At 45.3% G+C, this 16,190-nt stretch overlaps 1 protein-coding gene across 7 annotated transcripts in view; it reads right to left on the reverse strand.

Moving 5' to 3' along the window:
• The window catches only part of FAT3 (FAT atypical cadherin 3), a 475,518-nt gene that overhangs the window by 8,261 nt on the left and 451,067 nt on the right, over positions 1 to 16,190 (reverse strand). For 4 of the 7 annotated variants that reach the window (XM_083170145.1, XM_083170148.1, XM_083170144.1 and 1 more), the window contains 5 exons: positions 8,660 to 8,813; positions 6,446 to 7,101; positions 5,674 to 5,787; positions 2,261 to 2,320; positions 156 to 191 (listed from right to left, as the gene is read on the reverse strand). In XM_083170145.1, coding sequence (XP_083026271.1) covers positions 156 to 191; positions 2,261 to 2,320; positions 5,674 to 5,787; positions 6,446 to 7,101; positions 8,660 to 8,813 — 1,020 coding nt within the window. The remainder of the gene's footprint in view (positions 1 to 155; positions 192 to 2,260; positions 2,321 to 5,673; positions 5,788 to 6,445; positions 7,102 to 8,659; positions 8,814 to 16,190) is intronic. The other 3 variants (XM_083170150.1, XM_083170149.1, XM_083170147.1) reach the window with 2 other exon arrangements.

Consider the following 16,190-nt stretch of genomic DNA (forward strand, 5'->3'; position numbering starts at 1 on the left):
ATCAAGGCCGGGTATTCACAAGCAGGCGGGTGTAAGAGGCAAAAGGGATTCAGATCATGATTTCACAATAAGACGTTATGTCCGACAGGCGGGTTAAAAAATGCAATGTTTAATGCAACGGTAAAATGCAGCAGGGTTCAGGGTACAAATGTCACCTCTGTTGTAATTCTGTCCTTGGTCCATTTCTGAAGCTGTTTGGTTCAAGGAGAGGAGAATGAAACTCACAGCTCACATATTGGAAAAGAAAAGGGTTACTTTTGTCTGCATGCAACAGGGATAGCAGGAAGGGGGGGGGGGGGGGATCTTATTTATCTAATTCGCTAATAAGGGTTCTGATTTTTTATTTTTTTTTAACCATTGAATCAACAAATGTATGAGAGCTACTTTTTAGAACCCAGACATGTGTGTGTGTGTGTGTGTGTGTGGTATTATAATAAGGAAAAAACAGACCCTAACAAGCAACAATGCTTCACCTATAACCTGGTCTTGATTCATGTTAGCACCTGAGACACCGCCCCGCCGAATACTCGCCCCCCCCCCCCCCTCCTGAGACACCGCTCCACTGAATACCAAGACCAGTGTACAATGTTAAGGGTGGCAGTTATTTATTTATTTTAAAACCCTCTTTCTGGTACAGCAGCTCAGCCACCGGTGACGCCTAATCACCGAACATGAACCTAAGAAAAAGGTAACCACCAAAAGAGGAGGAACATGGGAACTTGGATGGTGCAGCTGCGGCCGGCACTCTGCCCATGGTGACAGAGCGGCTGGCATTAACTGAAGATAGAGTTAGTGAATATGGTCACGCTAGACTCTCAGAGCTGGTCCTCATTCAGATGTTCGCAACGCAGTCCCTAGTGGGAATAATGGGAACTGCAGTTTGTAGAGTTAATTAGACTACTGTAACTCAGGAGATATTGCCTGCACCTGGCCCTTGGTAAATGGCAGGGATACTTCAGTCTGCTCTTTTCACTGTGGTGTTACCCTTAATAGACAGACCAGCTAATCATAATTGCCAATTATGCCTCCATCAACTAAACAAGGCATGCTGTATTCCTGCACAGTTCCTTAAGCCTGTCCTAGGTGCTTCTGTATTATATTCCCTAATTGGGCAAGGACACAGGAATTCTACCCATGGGTGTCCACAATACCAGCTACAAGGTATTAATACTATTTCACATAAGCCATAAGACAAGCAATGTCCCTGGTGATACTGCGGCCTGCTACAATATACTGTCGTCATAGTGGAAGCAGTTGTAATTAAATAACAAAATAAGGGGGGGGGGGGGGGGGGCAGTACAGGAAATGTGATCTTATTACCCAGAGCACCCAACTTCTATTATTTTGTGTTGTGTAAAAAGCACCCTTCTACATGATATAGTGTTATAAATGCCCATCCCAGCCCTGCAGAAGTGCAGTGGCCATCTTGGTTAGGGAATGAAGCCTCCCTGTAGAAACTAGTGTGGAGTATGTAGAGTACTTTAACAATTACAAAACGCCATGAGCGAAATGTACTATGACTTGAAAAGTGATACAATGGAGAGTGATTAACCACCAATCAGCTCCTAAAGGCCCATACACACTGGGCGACTGAGCTGAAAGTCGCTCAAAACAGCAGGTTTGAGCGGCTTTCAGCTCAAAGCCACCCAGTGTGTATGGCCCGGCGATGAGCGGTCAGCGCTGCTGCGCGCTCCCGCAACATCTCCGGGAAAGCCGTTCATCTGCTGGTTATACCATAGCGCTGTACTATACCATAGCGCTGTACTTGGCTGTGGAGGGAGAATACTGTAGAATAGTGCGCCGAGCATACCGAGGAACCGTGCCCGAAGCATGGCAAGCGCAGCGAGCCATGCGAGGGGGCGCAGTATACTTTGACTATGTCGGCATTCGGGACAAAAAAAACATGAAAAACTGATATCGGCCTTAAACTGTTGACCCTGTCATTAGCAACCTAATGTTTGTGTCGACCTACCAATCCTGTCGAGCTTAGCCACGTCGACCTATTCCATGTGTCGACCTTCTGTGCTCCCAATCCATGTCGACCTAAAATGGGTTTGACCCAATGACCCCTACCCCTTTAGTACTAACAGTCCTGTTTATTATTTTAACCTATTATTTTGATAGTTTTTTTGTTGTCAGAATACAGACATACAGTATACATATAGATTAACAGTTAGAAACGCAAAAGCAAATATAATGAAACAAGGAGAAAAGATTAAACAGAGAGAAGACATAAAAGGGTCACATAAAATGTAAATACCTTCATTTTCTATATTATCAACAACATTGTTGACTAGATGAATGACAGTCACAATGGAAGCTTGTGGAGGGAGAGGGGAGGAGGAGAGAGGGAGACAACAGAAACGTTAGTTTTAAAACCCACAGAGACTGTTATAGTATCAATCAGCACAAAGATGAACGGCTCACTGTAATAGTATTAATGGAAATGATATGTATACCAGGATGCCTCTGTCATCCTCCCATTGGTTATCCCCAAGCTTGGCCACCCCCCCTCCCAGTACCTGCGCCCATCTGAGCTATTAACCAACCTGAGCCTACTCGCAGCTATTGGGCTCCAGGCAAGAGCCAAGTTTTCCTATTGCCCAGCTGACCCTGGCACACTGAATATTTATAGAATCCTTCGGTGAATAAAAAAAGGCAGGGTATATTTTGAGGAAGAATTGGAACCTGGATAGTGTCGCTTAAGAGGCGAAAGGTAAAATAACCCACAGGACATCAGACACCTATTTACTGTATATAGTTAGTGCATCAAACGTAGAATCAACATTCTGAGCCTCATTTCGGAGGGGGGAACAAAGTAAATCCAGCACCAGTACAGTAACTTTGCCCCAGGACAAACCATGTTGCATGACAAGAGTACAAATACATTTATTATTTTTGTATGCAGGGTAAATAATGGCTGCTTCTGCATGTAGCCCCCCCCCCCCCCCCCACATCCCGTGTGTTATACAAAACACCATCTATTGTGCAGGGTAACACTGGATGCAGAGGTGACAGACCTTCAGCCGTCACAAGAGAACTCTCCGATGCCCTTAGGAACCCTGCTCACTAAGTATATCTCCCCAATAGCAGGGCTACATGGTTCCAACAAGGCAGATATGTCCTTGCTTTATTCCCAGCTCAGAATAAACCATTCTATATGCGGCTTCACATTTTCATTATAGTTGGGAAATAGAGTGATGGCACAAGTTAGTGACAGTCTGCAGATTACAGACCCTTCATGTGCCCACTTCATTTAGGCCAGCTGCTCACATAGTACACTCGGCAGTTGGGTCATTCCGACATGGCATGATCTGGCACACGAAATAGCCAGACTGAGTCGCTCTCCAAAATGATCAATACCACAGACACTGTCAGACCACGTCCAACCCCATCACCTTTCCTGATCTATGCACCTGATTCAGTTCTGCTCGCTAAGCTGCCTACACTATATTCGGTTTTTGCGGGCAAACACCTTCATTTTTTCATGTTAACCGTTTAGTAAATGTCTTTAGCGGTTTCTCAGCGGGTAGCGACAGCATTTATTTAGCTTTTGATCCTGTAGCTGACTCTTTGTAAACTTTTACTGGCAAACACAGAAGAATAGAGTTTGTCAGATTTTTTACATGTTCCCTAATCAGTTTAAAAGCCTGACAAGATACACAAGTGACATTTGTGCAGTTTGGAAGGTCAAAAAATAAAAACAGTAAGATCACTGAAGAAAAGATTAGGAGATGGCTTCGGAACACAGACAAATTATTTAGTCACTATGGCAACTTTAGATGCAGGGGGAGAACGCGATACACGCGTCTGTCAGCGCTAGTCACCTGCAATAAACTCTAACATTTTAATTGCATGCATTCTCTGTGAGTACATAACAATCCTTCAGTATGATATTGTGTTATCCAGTAGCTGCATTAGTTGCTTTGTGTCATGAGCTGATACAGTGCTGAGTCTCTCAGGGGAACTAATTCTGTTTTATAAATGTAACGTGAATATAAAAATAATGCTTCACCAGTAGGTGGCACTATATATGGGACATCCCTCTCATCAACAGTGGCTCACTACATGTAATACACTACATCTACTGTATATATGAGGCATTTCCCCTCACCACCAGTAGGTGGGACACTACATGCATTATATGGAACATCCCCCCTCCTGACCAGTAGGTGGCACACTACATGCAGTATATGGGACATCCCCCCTCCTCACCAGATAAAGTACAGATGGAGCACCTGTCCATCTCACGGGGACGTGCAAGCATCTCACAAGCTTGTGCGTCACCGTCAGCAAGGTGGCGGGGAGAGGCTTTCCTGCATGTCTCCGCTTCAGGACAGCTAGTAGGGGCCGTGGGGGAGTGACGGGGAGGTGCGAGGGACTGTCGGCATGCTCCGACGAAAAAAGGGGGAGCACACGCATCCCTTCCCTCGGCTGGCGTGGGGCGGCGATTCTATCGCCAGGAGCAGCTCCATTGAGAGCTGCCCCATCTATACCAGCCAACCGGCTCCTAAATGGCATGTTATAGGCTGTTTGAAAAAATGACAGTTTGGGAGCTGGTTGGTTAGTACTCTATATTTGTCCATTTTTAAGTTTCCTCAGGCTTATCTGCACTGTAAGACTAGGGGAAGTAAGTCTCTCGCCTTCTGGTTCTGCCTAGTCTTCTCCATGGGATCTAGAAGACCTCATTGCTTGCCGAAGAGGAACATCTCAAAATCATCATGGCAGGAGCCCTCATACACAACCTTCTCCCCTATATTGGAGGAGTCCACTAGGGCTGACCTGCTACTCAATTAACAGAATAAAGGAAGGCACCCAAATAAAAAGGACAATTGTCATGAAACAAGTTAGTGGATGGCAAAGAGCACTAGCCTTTTAAATGAATCTATAAAATATTTTCCTGCTGAGCCAAAGGGGCCGAAGAACCTGCTGGCATAACACAGGAAGTGGGGCAACTATGTAAGCCACAAAGATGGCTGACCACCTGGTGTTGTCCTCACCCTCATGGTAGGATCTTGTACTGGCATCTCTGGATTTCATGGCCAGCCAGCCAGAGGATATCCACAGTATATTACTGAATGTGGGCAATGAGTTGCCAGAATGGGTGGTGGCCAAGGTGAAGATTACCAAGCAAAGACATTGAATAATGTTAAAGCAATTAGAACTTTTTTGTCTTGCTATCTACTTCAATGAGGAACTGGGGATTAGATTGGGAACCACACATCTAGATTACAGACATATTTGGGAAGTGCTGCATCCATCATTAGGTGCAGCAGGCTGTTGCAATATAGAAGTCCCCACCGCCCGTGTTCTAGGCACAGTTTGCGGTCAGGTTTATTTATTTCTACACGGGACTGAAGGGACAAGCTTAAAGTGCAGCCATCCTAGCAGTGACAGCCCATAGTGCCTCACACCTCCCTGGTGTCCCTTGTTCTTTGTGAACCGTCAGGCTCTGTTGCCATGTTAGCTCAGCCCACAAGATGGCTGCCTCCGTTCGTGTAAGATGACTGCTACTCTTTACCTCTCAAACAACAACCGCACCACCAGAGCTGCATACGGTATCACAGCGCTGTATATGCAGGTGCAAAGAGGCAGTGTAGGCCCTGAGAACAAACACCCTCAGAAACAAGACATAACTTGAAATAACAACACGTTAAGCTGGGATTTTCTTACCATTGTCATCCCCTGAGTCGGACTGAAATGAGTTGAGGGACTGGTTCTCAGAATTGCTTCCTTTTGTGCTTCCCACAAAGCATGTCATTTCTTCCGCCGCATCCAGGCCTTTGCCTTAACGGTAAAGTGAGAAAGCACATTACTGTTGCATACACACCCCGCAAATACAGACAACACTAATCCCGCATCTTAGAAAGGACATACATCATTATAAATATCCAATTGTTATTATCTACCGGTACTGAAAGCGCTCCGGCAGGACATTTTTCAGAAGGATTTTAATCATTGTTGCCTCCCCTCCTGCATTCTGCAGAAGACTCCCTGAAATAACAGCATTCTCCCTCTCTCCCTCATTAGTCTAGCAATCTCCCTCATGTCACCTAGCACACATTACACTGTTACACCATAGTTACCTCCACTCCTGCATTCTGCAGGAGACTCCCTGACATAGCAGCAATCTCCCTCTCTCCCTCATTAGTCTAGCAATCTCTCTCATTTCACCTAGCCCACATTACATTTTTGGGGAAAAATCTTGTGCGTGTGTGCCCCCTGGTGATGGCTGAATGAAATGCGGTCCATCTGTAGGCTGACTGTTGACGACAATTTATCAATGCAAACCCAGTTGGAGCATTGGGGGTGTTGCACACAAAATAAGGTCCCCCGCAGCCTGTCTCTGAAGTGCCTACATGCACAGAATCCATTGAAACAGTGACCTCCCAACCTGCCCCCCCCCCCCCCCTCAATACTTCTGTATTAAAAGACTGAAACTTACAATCATGTCCGGTATCCCATGGTCCTTTCCTGATGGAGTCACAGTCAGAGCGGCACGGGGACACAGAAGGCAAATTTGGGGCCACGCTGCATACCACCACACCTCTTCGCGCTGTCAGTATCCGAGGAGACTCCGGGTGAAAGGTTGTCATCTCCTGGTGCTCCACGCCAAGGCCATCAACCATCTTATCCAGGTTGTTCCTAGAATCACTCTGAAAGCAAGGAGTGTAGGCCATGGGGCGAACAGGAACTTGAGGTGGACCAACTTCCTGGTAAATATTTCTACTGTCTCCACCACCCCGGAGATTTTTAAACTGAATTCCGTTGGTTTTGTTCAGCAGGGCAGCCGTAGCTGGGTCTTGGACCAGCGTGATGTTGTTACGGGAGTAGTTTTTGCGGAATACTTTTTTGCGGAACACTATGAAAAGGACGATGAGGACAAATATGACAAACAGGACCACGGCTATTCCGATCAGCTCTTCCTTGCCGACGTAGGAATGTCCCGCCTGAATGTTGGGCACCACCACCGGTCGTAGGCCACAGTGCTGTCCCACGTATCCATGAGTGCAATTGCAGAAGAATGACCCAAAAATGTTCACACACGTCCCCCCGTTCTCACAATCCTCTCGTTCACACTCGTTGATATCATCTTCACACCTAGAGTAGAAATTTTTTAAAGAGTGAAGCCATTTAAAAAACAAACAAAAAAAAACAACACTGGCACTTTTATACATAAAATGCTCAAGCACAGACTTCTGCCTTTTCACCAGATGTCAGCTGCCCACCTGCTTCCCGCACAGGGCGCTCGCAAAGTTAAAACACCTGAGAGTGTCTTAGTTTTGCGTGCATGTTCCACATAATTCGATGGTCGTGGCCATCAAATGATGTGGTCCTCACTTTATATTCAAAACATCCATTCGCAGCTGTGAGGCTGAATTCGCTGTGCGAAGGGGGGCGGGAGGCAAGGCGAGCGGCGGGCTTAAAATCAAGCACAGCGCTGCGAAATTCGCAGCGCCGCGTGTGAACCAGAATAAGGTCCTCTATGTGTATGTGCCAATATTTAGTTATGCAAGAAGATTGGAGTAGGGTGTACCTCAGGTAAAAAGAACTTGAACTTGGAGACCATTCAGGATCAAGAGCAGATATCACAGAAACAGAGAGCCAAAGAGCTTACAGTCAAAATATACTACAGATGTGTCCACATTCACCTTGGCTGCAGTCACACCAAACTTGGTGCACCAGGTCGCGTAAGAAACTTCTAGAATTGATGGATTAATTTACTAAAATGGGAGTTCTATTTCAGATGAAATGTTGGGAAACCAATCAGAATCTACAGTATTTATTATTTATTTAGCACCTTCTAGAAGATAATAGACAGAATCTTATTGGTTACCCATAGCAACATCCAATCTTTAATAGAACTCCCAATCTTATTAAATAAACCCCTGAGCGTCTTTTTTGCTGAGTTTTTTTTACAAAGCTGTGTCTTAGTGGCAATGCAATGTGACCAGAACACTGTGCCGAGTCAAGTGATATATGAAAATTGTATATCTGTGTGCGACTGAGTCTCTGAGTCTGTACAGGAAGTGCTATGATATAACGGTTGCCGCTTTTTACCAATACAATATATGTTCTGCTCCATTTAAAGACTCAGTCGTACACAATATACAAGTGTCATACAGTATGTCACATTACTCAGCACGGTGAAGTCGTACCTCCTGCGTTGCAACTAGGATGTATTTTTGGCAAAAAAGACGCCAAGTGTTACCAGAGCTGCCCGGGATCTGTTTACTCACTCAGACCAAGCATCTCGCGCTGTGGGACGTATTGGGGCTGGATGTATGAGGACACATCTGTATACGCAAATACCAGATGTCATGTGAAACACATCTAATTTCTTACCATTGCACCAGAATTGTGACAGGCTATTATAAAAGTAATTTGTGATTAATTGATCCATAAGAAATCACATATGGTAATGGAGAAACTAGAACACTCCCCAGCTATAACTTCATATACTGTATATATTTCCCTTTCACCAAGGTCATTATATCACGCACATTGAACAGTTATTTTTAACATGAATTATCTTTGCGAATGCCGACCGATATATCCTGCTGTTATTTCCTGCATTTAATACCTCGTCCGAAACAGAGAACGTGCCAGAAATTAGCAAAGCGTTACCAATTTGATATGGAAATCAACAAGCACTTACGTTAATCCTCTCAGGCCCGTCCGGCAGGTGCAGATAAACGCGTTCCCAATCGGATCACATGACCCTCCATTCCGGCAGGGATTGGGAAAGCACGCTGTGATCTCAGACTCGCAGTTCTTGCCTAGGAACTGAGATGGGCAACTGCACTGATAGCCTGTAATTACACATGTGGGGAAATGGATCAGTTTATTACATCGTAAGCTGCAATATTCTTAGCAGTGTTCCTGATGGGAATGGATCCCAGTGAGATGAAAGGCTGCTGCCGTGTGACTATTGGCTTAGATATAATACCATTTATACACAGATAAAATTCATTAAAATAAAAATATTTTTTTTTTAAGGAGGCTTTGCACAAAATCTGCTTTGCTGAAAGGATAAAAACTTATTTTGTTATATTACTGCACTGCAAGGGAAGCGTAATTGCTTTTTATGGTATGTTTGCATGAAGGGTAGATACTGGTTGCATCTGCATGTAGCCGACACATACTGGGCGGTTTTAGCTTGCAGTGCAAGTTAAGGTGCCCTAGGGTGATGTACATGCAATTTGGTAACTTTTTATGCGATTACAGCGATCAATCGCATAAAAATGTCCAAATCGCATGCATTTGACAACAGGTCCAATTCGAGTCACATAGCCAGTAGGGAAGATCTGCGGAATCCCAGCCAAGCCAGACAGGCTTTGCTGGCATCACATGCGATATATCGTATGCAAAAGGGCTGCATAAGACATATCGCATGTGGTAGGGGACTGAGATAAATGATGCAACTTTGCATCATTTAGCCCCGCCCACTCCACGCGGCACTGCAGTTTGCTGTAATCCCGCATGCTTCTCTAGGAAGTGGGCCGGGAAGATGGAGATTTGGGTGCTGGGGACTGCTGCAAAAATGTGTTGGATTTGTAGACCACGATGACAGCAGCTGCAGGAAGACAAACACGTGGCTATTGTGAACATTGTGGTTAAAATTCCAAAAATTCAAACACACAAAAACTTCGAGAACAGTTTAACTCTTAAGGGGCATACACACAATGCGATTCTGGCTAAGGCCGATTATGACTGGGCTATTTCCCCTTGAAGTGCACAGATCCGATTTTGGCTATGTGCGATTTGGTCTGTGGCCAAATACACTGTATGAGACATAGGGGGTTATTCTGGTTCACTCCTTCTGGCAAATTCCTTCTCAAATGGACAAAACCATGTGCACTGCAGGTGGGGCAGATGTAACATGTGCAGAGAGAGTTAGATTTGGGTGGGGTTTTACTTCAAAGTGAGATCTATATTGCAGTGTAGAAATAAAGCAGCCAGTATTTACCCTGCACAGAAACAAAATAACTCATCCAAATCTAATTCTCTCTGCACATGTTACATCTACCCCCCTGCAGTGCACATGGTTTTGTCCATTTAAGAAGGAATTTGCCAGAAGGAGTGAACCAGAATAACCTCAATAGAATTGCCTTACCCACGCAGTCCATTTTTCCTTAGGATACCAACCGCGTAGGGCCGCACAGGGAAAGTATTGTGTGATTTTGGCTCTTTCCTTATGATTTTGACGATGTAGTGAAAATTGTAAGCTAATATTGCACTGTGTGTGTGACCTTTAGGGAAGGAATTGGTTATGCTCGGTGCCACGATGGAGTGCAGGACACGATGTAGCTCAAATCAACTTCTTATTGTATTGATTTGAGGCAGTTTTCTTTATTAAAAAAAAAAGTGACGAGTTAAGGTGTCCATACAACAGACTGGGCAATGCCCCCGGAATTGGGGGATCAGGAACTTTAAACATGCTTAATATCCCTGACCGTCATAGAGTGAAACCAGCACCGTCATCATATGTATCTGCAATACAGGGGCCAGGACTACTGTTCTGTTCTACTGCATGACTCAATAGTGACACCTGCTGCCTGCACACTGAACTGCAATACCAGGAATTGTGAATGAATGCAGAATGTAAAGCACGCCTCAGATTACGGTGCAGATCCACTTGCTGTACATCTCTGCAGAATCCTTTCAGCAAATCAGATATTTTGATTGGCCTACGGGCAAGTCAGTCCAAAAAAAAAAAAAAGGGATGGCCATCAATAGTTAAAACCATTGATTGTCATACATCACATAGTATGCGACCATTGATGGTAGTTTGGACTATCGATGGCAATAGTGTCAATGGACATCCCTACTACAGATGGAGCGCACTCCATCCAGCCAGGGGCTGACGATTTTTTGTCCCCCGTTACCTCAAACCATATTTGATCCTTATTTTTTTGTAAGGATATCAATATGCTTATCCCAAGCATGTTTAAATTGTACTACTGTATTTGCCTCCACCACCTCTGATGGGAGGCTATTCCACTTATCTACTACTCCTTCTGTGAAGTAATTCTTCCTCACATTTCCCCTGTACCTTCCTCCCCCCAGTGTCAGTGCATGTCCTCGTGTTCTGTCCTCTTCCTGTGAAGAATGTCTCCTACCTGTACCTCCCTCTAGTGTCAGTGCATGTCCTCGTGTTCTGCTGCTCCTCTTCCTGTGAAGAATGTCTCCCACCTGTACCTTCCTCCCTCTAGTGTCAGTGCATGTCCTCGTGTTCTGTCCTCTTCCTGTGAAGAATGTCTCCTACCTGTACCTCCCTCTAGTGTCAGTGCATGTCCTCGTGTTCTGCTGCTCCTCTTCCTGTGACTAATGTCTCCCACCTGTACCTTCCTCCCCCCAGTGTCAGTGCATGTCCTTGTGTTCTGTCCTCTTCCTGTGAAGAATGTCTCCCACCTGTACCTCTCTCCCCCCAGTGTCAGTGCATGTCCTCGTGTTCTGCTGCTCCTCTTCCTGTGAAGAATGTCTCCCACCTGTACCTTGTTAAAACCCTTGATATATGTGAAAGTTTCTATCATGTCCCCCCGGATGTGATGGGATCATGGTCTACACTAATATAAAGCCTGCACATATTAATCGTTTTATCTGTTATCTATGCATCTCTAACACTGGCAAATAATGTTATTGTATTGTGAATATTATAATGCATTCTCGGGATTCATGGCACCTATATAGTTCTGGATAAAGCAACCAATGGCTGTCCAGTGCATGCTGGGGCTTGTAGTGTACTTTATGGTAAATATGTTAAACAGCCACTAGGTTGACCCCTATTGGTCGACAGAGATTAAGTCGACACCTGACAACGGTTGACATACACTAGGTCGACATTGACAGATGGTCAAATCAAGCAAAAGGACGACCAAATGGACATGGTTGACACAAGACAGGCTTTTCACAGTTTTGTATAATATATAAATATATAAATATATTTGTGTACAACGTCCCCTCCCGTGACTCACAGTGCACACTATTATATTCCCCCTCCATGTTCACTGCACAGTACGGATGGTGTAATGGTTAGCATTACTGCCTCACAGCGCTGATGTCATAGGTTCTATCCCCACCATGTGTTATATATACGGGGCAGTACGGATGGTGTAATGGTTAGCATTACTGCCTCACAGCGCTGATGTCATAGGTTCTATCCCTACCATGTGTTATATATACGGGGCAGTACGGATGGTGTAATGGTTAGCATTACTGCCTCACAGCGCTGATGTCATAGGTTCTATCCCTACCATGTGTTATATATACGGGGCAGTACGGACGGTGTAATGGTTAGCATTACTGCTTCACAGCGCTGATGTCATAGGTTCTATCCTCACCATGTGTTATATATACAGGGCAGTACGGACGGTGTAATGGTTAGCATTACTGCTTCACAGCGCTGATGTCATAGGTTCTATCCCCACCATGGGCCTAACTGTGCGGAGTTTGTATATTCTCCCCGTGCTTGCGTGGGTTTACTCCGGGTGCTCCGGTTTCCTCCCACTATCCAAAAATATACTGGTAGGTCAATGGACTCCCAGAATGAATTTGCGTGTGTATATGTGGTAGGGAATATAGAATGTAAGCTCCACTGGGGCAGGGACTGATGTGGATGTTCAACTATACTTTGCACAGCGCTGTGGAATCTGGGGGTTATTCTGGTTCACTGGCAAAGGTAAATTCCTTCTCAAATGGAGAAAACCATGCTGCACTGCAGGTGGGGCAGATGTAACATGTGCAGAGAGAATTAGATTTGGGTGGGGTTTTACTTCAAAGTGACATCTATATTGCAGTGTGAAAATAAAGCAGTCGGGGGGGCGTGGCCTGAGGTGAACAGGAGTAGACGTGTCTGCTGGCTCTCCCAACGAAAATCCTGAGATCTATCCTTTTTATGCAGCGCTACTTGCTTCAATTGGACTTAAAGGCTTGTGGAACCTCTCCTGTACCATCTGGGGCTACTTGGATGTCATTACCCTGTGTCCCTCTTAATTTGCGGTCCGACATTACCAGCGGCTGTTCCCTCCTTAGGACGCCCCGGACTGCACTGTCAATCACCCATGAGCTGGGCTTAGCGGGTGAGATCCACTGTTTACTTTTGGACAGAGCTGCAAAACTGGTTGATTAGCCTGCGGGCACTGTTGCTGATACAGATCGGATCCTTCTGAGCGCTCCCTTGTCACTCGGCTTCGGCGGGGGCGAGGTGCAGCCGCGGCCATCTTGGAAACTCCTTGATCACCCGCTCTGTGCAAGGTGCGTGGCAAACTCGGTGCACGATGGATACCTCCTATATCCTCAGCTGTATTCAGGCATCGACCCAGAGGCTCCTTCTCAAATTGGAGATGTTACACCTAGATACTTTTTCCCCCGCAGTTAACTCTGGTGTGGGAGATGGAGGGAACACAGACGGTACGCCTGCCTGCTATACTGCAGAATACTCTGCGCATCCTGAAGACATGCTGAGGAAACTTCCCTCTGATGTATGTAGCTGTGTGATAGGGGGAAACAAGAAGGGCAACGCTATCTCTGATGGCGAAGACGGGGCTATAGCCCTAACTCCTGAACACCCACCAGCTACGCAGATAGAAACTCCTTCTGCTCTCTATACTCCTGCACATGGGAAGGATGAAAATAAAACAGCTCTCCTTGATTATTGTACCCATGTCTCTCATACAAATGATACAGCTTTGTATGTGAATATACCTGTCCTCTTACACGTCATTGATATGCCCCAAGCTGGTGATGGGTCTATTCTGCTTACTTATAACAATCCTGTTACGCCTGTAACACGTGCATACGATGGAAACCGATTTCCTTCTAAAACTTTCTCTGGATTGATGGATCGCTGTCCCTTCATGTTGCAGTACTGTGGGATCGCCAGGATGCTCATAATATGGCTGTCATTGCCCCTGCTTGATACCCTGAAACCTCCAATATCTACACGCAGTGAGTCTACTGATGAGTACTCTGGACTTTGTGGGGATGGGACTAGCACCATAATTATCCCATACCAGGACATTTGTGCTTGGCCTGACTAAAGATGTGCTTCCCTTCCCTAATGAAAAGGCCATGTCCGAATGTGATCACTTCATATTATTAACCGTGTTACATGCTATCTAATCCTATTCTGCTTGTGTCTGATTTTGATGTTCATATTGAAGCTATATATCCTGCTAAGTTTTTTGACCATAATCGTATTATACGTGGCAGCTCAGCTGTATAAGCTCCTGGTGGGAGAGCCAGTGCAAGCTCCGTTCAAGGTCATTCGTTTTTTGTCCCTATATATCTTGGGGGGGGGGGGGGGACACACACGTAGATAGTTAGTAGGGGGGGGAGCATTGGGTAGTATTTGAGGGATCCAAGTATACCTGAGTTGGGGTTTAGGTCATACAGGGAGGGGGGTTAATTGGGGGGGGGGGGGTTGCTCTAGGGGTTTTTATTTTAGTTCTTGGTTGACATGTCAATATTACTATCCTATGTTGATTGCAGTGGACACATAGATCTAGTTTACACTATGTGATAGAGGGGTTTGTCCATTTGGCTATCATAAGACCGCTATATGTATATTCCTGCGCTCCTTTTATGCCGGACAGCTACCCGAATGGCGCCTTCGGGTATTTTTGTAGGTAAAATCTATATGGGAATTATTCCCTATATCCTGTAATAGATATTTGTCTCCTTTTTTGTATGATTGCACTATACTAAGTGTGTACCTGATATATACCACCTGTATATTGCCGTGTCTATCTGTTTGTCTGTCTTGTGTGTGAAAAATCAATAAAAATTATTGAATAAAAAAAAAGAAAATAAAGCAGCCAGTATTTACCCTGCACAGAAACAAAATAACTCACCCAAATCTGATTCTCTCTGCACATGTTACATCTGCCCCACCTGCAGTGCACATGGTTTTGTCCATTTGACCTATGTGTGCGCTATAGAAATAACTGGTAATAAAATACAAACAAGTCGGTTTAAAAACAAAAAATCACGAAAAACTTGTGGTGACCTTTTTTCCTAGTCGACCTTTTGCTTGTGTCGACCTGTTAATGTTGACCTATTGTAGGTCAACCATTTTTAGGTGTCGACCTAATCAAAGTAGACCAATAATTATCAACCTAATGACTGTGGACCTGGACACTGACAAAGGGATAACGTGGCACTTGGAGCTCTCTGCGTGGCCTACCTATAATTTAGAAAAATGGTACAAAGAGAACCATTGTTACATATATTATCACTTATAATAAATTATAATGAAGACAAATGAGTTGATCTCAGCTGTCACACTTGGCGCCGTTTCTGCAGTGAAGTTCTAACCAGCAGACACTAGGTGGCACTGTGTACATCTCAAACATACAACATTAAATAAAGACTGCTGTTCTCTGACATTTTATCTGCAGGAACAATAAATAATCGCATCTCCATATGTCGTAACGAGAAAAGTGTGAAGAAATCCCCCCCCCCCCCCTTTTCTTCTCCTTTCCAGACTCTTGGAAGGAAGTAATGGCGGCTTTGCATGAAGAATGTACAGTATATAATACTCCTGTTAGGTCTGCCTGGAGCAGAGCAGCGGGAGGTTGGACAGAACAGAGCAGGGGGTAGGACAGAGTAGTGGAGAGGCAGGATGGGGTACATTGTGGTGACTTCACTCGTAAGTAACAAGCAAAGGAATTATTTTGTGCACAACATTTATTTTATTTTGTGTTTCCATTTAAATACGGAGATAAAACAAGTAAATTATTAGGAAGTGGTTTCCGCCTATTTTGAATACGGTCAGAGGCGCCTCTGATCCACTGCTGCTTTTTTAGAATATTGGTCATCTGAGCAGTGCCGCCACTAAGTGAGGGAGGGGCTAGACCAGGGCTGGGCAACACCGGCCCTCCAGATGTTAATGAACTACACCATACCTCCCAACTTTGGAAGCTCAGCAGGCGGGACGTGGGGGCGTGGCCTAATTTGGGGCGTGGCCTATACTTGCGGCTCTCCCGCTATGGGGGCATGACCCAGAGGCTCTGTGAGCCTCTAGCCATGCCCCCAGCTGCGGGAATAGATGCTGTGCGCATGCGCACAGCGTTTATTCCCCGCTGCTTAGCAGCTGACAGGGGGGACTCCCAACAGCCCCCCCACACCACGGGACACTGCCGCCCGCGGGTGGGACAGCGGGACAGGCCCTGATAATCGGGACTGTC

Source organism: Crinia signifera, chromosome 2 (assembly GCF_055691185.1).
Source record: "Crinia signifera chromosome 2, ASM5569118v1, whole genome shotgun sequence".
In the NCBI taxonomy this organism is placed as follows: Eukaryota; Metazoa; Chordata; class Amphibia; order Anura; family Myobatrachidae; genus Crinia; species Crinia signifera.